The sequence below is a fragment of the Danio rerio genome, chromosome 21 (assembly GCF_052040795.2).
Source record: "Danio rerio strain M-AB ecotype USA chromosome 21, GRCz13ab, whole genome shotgun sequence".
Classification (NCBI taxonomy): Eukaryota; Metazoa; Chordata; class Actinopteri; order Cypriniformes; family Danionidae; genus Danio; species Danio rerio.
In genome coordinates, this window is record NC_141041.1 from 17,067,501 (window position 1) to 17,075,000 (window position 7,500).

The following is a 7,500-nucleotide window of genomic DNA, read 5'->3' on the forward strand; positions in this document are numbered from 1 at the left end:
GAAGCAGCAGCAACAGTCTGGAAACCACCCAATCACTGTGCACTGCAGGTAAGCTACGCCTCACCCTCTAGTGAATCTGCAGCATCAAAACCTGAAATACTTCTATAGTTTGTAGTAAGATTTTATTATCAGGACAATATTTTTATGTCTTTCACCATAAGCATATGCATGTATGTGTGTGTATATACAGTTGAAGTCAGAATTATTAGCCCCCCTGTTTATTTTTTTTTCCCAAATTTCTGTTTGAAAGAGAGAAGATTTTTTCAGCACATTTTTAAACATAATAGTTTTAATAACTCATCTCTGATAACTGATTTATTTTGTCTTTGCCATGATGACAGTAAATAATATTTGACTTGATATTTTTCAAGACACTTCTATACAGCTTAAAGTGACATTTAAAGGGTTAATTAGGTTAACTAGGCAGGTTAGGGTAATTAGGCAAGTTATTGTATAACGATAGTTTGTTCTGTAGGCTATCGAAAAAAGCTTATAGGGGCTAATTTCGACCTTGAAATGGTTTCTTAAAAAAACAAAAAACTGCTTTTATTCTAGCCAAAATAAAACAAATAAGACTTTCTCCAGAAGGAAAAATATTATCAGACATACTATGAACATTTCCTTGCTCTGTTAAACACCATTTGGGAAACATTTAAAAAAGGGGGAAAAACCAGGAAACACTGTATATATTTTTTTCAATTCAACATATATAGTATTTGCAATTTTTGCATAATGAAAAACTCATGGTCATATTTTTTCAGGATTCATTCAATAATAGAAAGTTCAAAATGCTTTTAATTAGAGCAAAATAGCTATATAGATGTCTTTCCTGTTTCTTATGATCATCTTATGATTCATTGTATATTTGCTAAAAATAATGATAATGAAAATTCCCTTATTAACTGTATCATGTGTTTAACTTGACTGTTGCTGTTTTCCAAGGGGATCTGATAAATCAAAAGCAGGAAATAACAAGTTATTTAATGAATTATTGGGTTTGTTAAACTACTCAACTTAATAGACAAGTAGTTATTCAGCCCAGCCATAAATCTTGCGCGCTTGTACAGGATATTTTAGTTAGACAGGAAAGCCAACTTTAACACTGTCTTACTGGTTTGGCAGCCTAAGCAAGGTTTTGTGGTTTTTATAATGCCGGATAGAGTCCTTGTGTGCTTGGTATACTATGGCTTAACCCAAACCTGCCCGTAATTACATATCCAATGATGAAACACAGATGGAGTCCCTGTGCCCACTGGGATTTCAGGGTCAGCCAATTAAGGGAAGGAAAAGTAGGAACTTGTCTCATTAATATCCGCTGAGCTGTGGGTAATTGATGTTTTTGTGTGAACAGTGCTGGTGCAGGACGCACTGGGACATTCTGTGCTCTCAGCACAGTCCTGGAGCGGGTGAAGGCAGAGGGCATTCTGGATGTTTTCCAGACAGTGAAGAGTCTAAGACTACAGAGACCGCACATGGTGCAGACACTGGTGAGAAAATACATCACTCGTGCTCCACTGACCCACTGAACTAGAACCACAAAGTGCAGTTGCATTGTTTGAACAAATTAGCTTTTATTAGTCATAAAAAGTAGGAGATTTGAAGAAAGTGTATTAGTGATTTTTCATTAAAAACTTCTGTTTAAAATGTTTTATTACTATATGAAACCATTAAGCTAAATAAGAAACATTACTTTTAATTTTGATTAATTTATTAAAAGTATTAAAATTATAATCTTTGTTTGTGTGACCACATTTTATAAGCTAGCAAATACCTAATGCTCAGTATCTACAGTATGTGCTGCTGCTAACTACATATTTTATTAGAAGGCAGCCCTAAAAATCCCAATAGGTATCTTATTTAAATAATCCGCTTGTTAAGTGGTGACGTGTTGATGACGTATGTAATACTGTTTCCAGGTTAAAGCCGCCATTCATTTGAGTTGAGAAATCATTCGTTTATGATCTCCTTTTTTTCATATCACACATTAACGTTAATTTTACATAAAGTCATAGTGTACACAACAATCTCTGGGCTTGTTGCATAACAAATACCAATTTATTTACAATTTATAAAAAAATTAATCACTTTCTGGTCATTGAATATTAGGCATGGACATGTATATTGCGATGGTAATTTTCCAAAGTATTCAATCGCTTTGTAAACGATTATTATTACCATTTCATGAGTCTCCCCATTCAGTTGAATAGAGTGATTGGACCCGAAAGCAGCTTCGCTAACGTCACACTTAACAAGCGGATTTGGCTTAATTTTTGTCATTTTAAGCTTCAAAAAAAAAAAAGTTAAAAAAAATTCAAAATTTAAACCACCGATCTTTTATATTGGACCTAAAACCCCAGGAGACCAATAAAAACTGCTGGTTTTCAAAACCAGTTTTAAAAGATTGTTGTTGTGTGTTTTATGTTCATAAATGCAGATTATGTTCCTCTCAGTGTTGTGATGTTTACTATGAACCGGGTTGCTAGGAGACATTGAAAACACTGGCTTGTGAGAGTTGCTTACATCATGTAACTTGCAAGTTTTGGTTTTTGGGTGTCTCCAACAACAGACTGATATGCATGCAAGGTCAAAAAACACTTTCATTATCTTATAATATGCATTTATTTTTGCCTAATTATCCCAACGACTCCAATATGATTTGTTCAGCAATTCATTTGTACCCAAAGCCCTCTTAGCGAGATGCTAATCTGCTCTGATTGGTCCGATGACCCAGTCTGTTACGCTTATCAACATTGTTGAAGTAGTCAGAGTGCAAGAGTGTATGTGTGAGCCCAGTTGTCTTTATAAACAGTTAAACACTAGCATATTACTCTATTCTTAACCATAAGTAAAAACAGTGACGCACATTCAGTATTAATCCACACAGTGGCAAAGGCTGAACTGTTTTAAACCTTGATTTGAGTTGAGTGCAGGGTAGATTACTGCATTAATCACAAGAACATTCACTCATTATTGTTCACTCATCTTCAGTCATGATCCGTCTCTCACACACACACACACACACACACACACACACACACACACACACACACGTTCACGTTTTACCGGGTCTGGCACAGAACATATTGGGTATTGTTTCGTGTTGATGTTGATACGAACAGGCAAAAGATCCGGACAAATCATTTAAACGACTCTGAGTCGAATCTTTTTATTAAAAAATCTATATTTTCAAACATGCTGCACTTTCAGATTTAAACATAAGCTGGATTTTTTTATTCACTTAGAGCTGTGTTGCACACTGCATGGAAGGTCATTTTCAAAAACCTGTAATAGGGGATCTTTAAGAACCGCTTTTATTGATGTAAATTGCAGCCTTTTCAATTTGATGATTAAACAAGGCCATTGAGTTTCATTCCTGTCCCTTTTATAAATGAAAATCTGTACTTTTTGCACAATAGTCATTTTTCTTGTCCATGCTGCCAGATTTATAAAGCACCAGCAAAAGAATGCAGGCAGACTATTGGCCTATTATTACATCAGCTAATTAATATTCATGAACCAAGCTTTTAAGGTTTTTGCCTTGTTTTGTTTTTAATACTAAAATCCCAAGCTCTGTTCAGCTCACATTGTCCTGCTTTTGCCCACAGGAGCAGTACGAGTTCTGCTACAAAGTGGTCCAGGAATACATCGATGCCTTCTCTGACTACGCCAACTTTAAGTAAAGCCACGGTCACCAGACTTTACCAGTCTTGCACTCACGTCCACACTTTCACCTAAACACAGCTAAACGAGACAGACTGCCAGCGCAAAGCAAAAGGGAACGCAAAAATCCTTTGGCCGGCAACCACAAGAACATGATGCCGAAAGTGAAAAACAAAAACAAAGCAAACACCATTAGAGATGCCTTCTTGAATATTTTGTAATATTGCTCTTGTTAATACGGCCCTTTCCCATTTTTCTCAGTGTAAATATGCTCTTGTAATTTTATTTTAATTTTTTTTGGTTTTAGAAGCTGTTTCATTGCGGCTTTTAGAGTGACCTTAATATAGTTTACTGGTATATAAATACATACATGAATATTTTAAAACGGCGCTTTGGAGACAGACGTTAAAAGAGCGGTAGCAAGTTGAGGGTGCTTTTCACTGGGTGTTTTACAAAACAAAAAACCTTCTTTTTCTGCAGTTAAGTGACTGACAACTATTTAAATGGCAGCTCAATCCCTCTTTGCTTTTGCCTGTAGCTACATAGCGCACAAAGTGACCAATTGGAACCAATCGCGGTGCATTAGGCACAGTAATCGAGCGTGTTCACGATTAAAAGAAATTCACTGTGCTTTCCGATTATGTTCACTGGAGTGACAGATAACATTCTGTGTGTTTTGACACTCTCGTTGTGTCTATTTTTTATTTTATTTTTTAACATTTTTGGGGGGGGGTATGACTTAAGATTGAAGATGCTAAAACGGTCAAATGTGTTTTTAAGCTGTCAGTTTTGTTTCAATGGGTCTATAACCAATTTGTTATCCGCTTTAGTCCAAACTAGAAAATATTAGAGTAAGACTTTAAAAGAAAAGAGGATTCCCTGAGCGTTTCGATGAAAGGAAATACAGCTTTAGACTGTTCATGTTATTTCTTTTCTATCATTTTGTTTCCTCACAAGGGTGTACTCTCTTCATCCTAACTTCTTTTCTAGATTACTCTAAAAGCACCTTCTGTGTTTGTGATTGTAACCAAGGAAGTGATGTGTTTACTTGCCTGGATGTCTGTTTGATTGGCCTTAACAACTGTACACTAAGCTTTCATTATGTACAGGCAGTTACTTTTCCTTCCTTCCAAGATTAATGGTCCCGCCAGGCTGACTACTGGTGCATAATAGATCCAGAAAGTTCTATTCAAATTGACACATGATCACCTGATCATCTGTTCCTGCCCGTTTGAAGGACTTCAGCCTTTGTGCTGAAGCCAGTGAGCCCTTTCCAGCTCCACTGAGCCAGTTAGATCCGTAAACATTATAGATATTAGGCCCAAAGTGGCGATGAGTGCTTTTAATTTCTCCTTTCTAAAAGAACAGGTGGATGATGGTGTAAATGAGAACATTCATCATCTGTTTAACTTGTGAGAGTTCCACACATAGGAGACGTTATATGATGAAAGCTAAACATGTAATGCTGATTGTCATTGGATTTTTGGTGAATGTTTTCTGTAGGTTAAATGGTTGGTTCATCCCAAAGTTCAACGTCTTGCCACTCACCCTTGTGACATTCCAAACCATTTTCAAAACACAAATGAATATGTTTTTAATCAAATCTGATTGATTTCTGTTGCATTGAAAGTCATTGAGTTTTCAAAACCAGTAACTCAAGTGGTTTAATCCAATCTTTTAAAAAGACATGAAGACTTTATAAGATATATATATATATATATATATATATATATATATATATATATATATATATATATATATATATATATATATATATATATATATATATATATATGTATATTTAATTTAGGTTTTAATCATATTTAAACATTTAAAATGTTTACACATTCAAATTTGGTCACCGAGACTCAATCGAGCTTGCTTGATCATTGTTAGGGTTGTCACAATACTGGATTCATGGAACTTGGTACCAGTCGATAATACAATAAAAAAAAAAGTCCATTTCCTGTTAACATTTGACCGCTGTTGAGAACGTTCGTGAGCACTAGCAAATTAACGCTTTTAACAAACATGCTCAACAGTGCTCAAATGTTCACAGGAGATTTCTGAGAACTTTCAAAGTCACATCGATCAGCTGGTTTGTCTATAAGCCTACAAAGGAGCGATTAGCTTTAAAACACACCAGTGTATCTCTGGTTACACTCAGTAAAGTGAGTTCGGTGATCTGATGACCTTCATGGCCAATCACAGTCATTTCTGTTGAGCGTGTTTAAGAACGTGCTCAACAGCGCTCAAATGTTAGCGGAAAATGGACATTTTTAAAATGTCAGATATCAGATCGCTTTCAAAGTCTCGTCGATCACCTGGTTTGTCTATAAGCTGATATAGGAGAGATCAGCTAATGAATCACAGCTCTACAACGCTCCAGTGTCCCTGTATCTGTGGTTACACTCAGTAAACAGAGGTGAGTTTGGTGTACTGATGACCTTCTTGGCCAATCACAGTCATTTCTGTTGAATGTGTTTAAGAATGTGCTCAACAGCGCTCAAATATTCACGGAAAAATAGAGGTTTTTAAAATTTCAGATTTCAGAGTGCTTTCAAAGTCGTGTTGATCACCTGGTTTGTTTATAAGCTGATATACAAGCAATCAGCTAATGAATCGCAGCTTTAAAACACTCCAGTGTCCCTGTATCTGTGTTTACACTCGGTAAACAGCTGTGAATTCAGTGAATTGATGACCTTCACGGCCAATCACAGTCATTTCTGTTGAGCGTGTTCAAGAATGTGCTCAACAGCGCTCAAATGTTAGTGGGTTTTTAAAATGTCAGTATTGATTGGTTATGGATTCCGGTATCGTGACAACACTATTGTGCATTAGGTATTTTTGTGCTTCTTTTTATTATTGGTCTTTATACATGAACAAAGGCTTAAATGCAGTATAAAGCAGTTTTTTGGTCTCTTCGGTTTAATTGAAGTTTGTGTGACTTTCAATGGAGCAACAAGACGGTGAATCAATAATGGCGGGATTCATTTTGTCGTGAACAAACCATTTAAGCCCTCAATCCACACTGCCTTGTGGTCATGTACGTTTTATGAAATGTTTTAGCTCCTAAATGTATGTAAAACCCAATGGGTGTCGCTCGAATTCACTCACCCATCGGTCATTCCATGTTAACAGGGATCTCGATGGAAACCTTTTATATATTATTTCAGATCCATGATGTTTCAGTCAATGAGTTACGGGATCTCGTATATTCAGCTTCAACTTAAGATATCCCATGAAATGCTGACGGATGTGCTTGAATATTGTGTGATTTATCGACTGTTGTGATTTTGCTTCGTCACACTAACCCTTTCCATATGAGACACTGTGCCAATAGCAGCCTCTCAGGGGCCGGATCCTTCTTCAGAGGTGGGAAAGTGCCTCATCACGTTCCTGTAGCTTCGAGCATATTCCCGCCTGCTCTTTTGTAGCCCACATGTCCCAATCCCACAACCGGACATCGTGGCCCGTATGGCGTATGATAATCTGTAATGGAATCAAAGCGTTGGTTAGTTGCTCCCTGGTGTGTCAAGGATTTTAAGCTTTTTTCATTATTATTATTCCCTTTACATACCATATAAAACCATCCTGAAGGAAGTACCGGACTTCAGGTCAAAGCCCTCAAAACACAAGCTCTTAGTGCATGGAGAGCAATCTGATCCAAAAGGGAAGCCACGTGTTTGGAGGAATGAGGAGAAAGACTGAAAAGTAAAGGGTTGTGCTCTCCAACAATCACACTTTGAGGATTCCGTCTGAGATCTGATTGGATCGTTCCTAAATTTTCGACTGTTCCGTTAATACTAAAACGTTCCTTTTTCTGTTTTTATTCTTTCC

The 7,500-nt window shown here is 36.6% G+C and overlaps 1 protein-coding gene across 2 annotated transcripts in view; it reads left to right on the plus strand.

Moving 5' to 3' along the window:
- Positions 1-5,263, plus strand: part of ptpra (protein tyrosine phosphatase receptor type A) — a 61,559-nt gene extending 56,296 nt beyond the window's left edge. Inside the window, exons 20-22 of one of the 2 annotated variants that reach the window (XM_087299130.1) lie at positions 1-48; positions 1,352-1,487; positions 3,606-5,263. The exon at positions 1-48 is cut by the window's left edge and continues 104 nt beyond it. In XM_087299130.1, coding sequence (XP_087155256.1) covers positions 1-48; positions 1,352-1,487; positions 3,606-3,680 — 259 coding nt within the window. In that variant the 3' untranslated portion in view covers positions 3,681-5,263. 2 annotated transcript variants of the gene reach the window in all.
- The last annotated feature ends 2,237 nt before the right edge of the window (positions 5,264-7,500 follow it).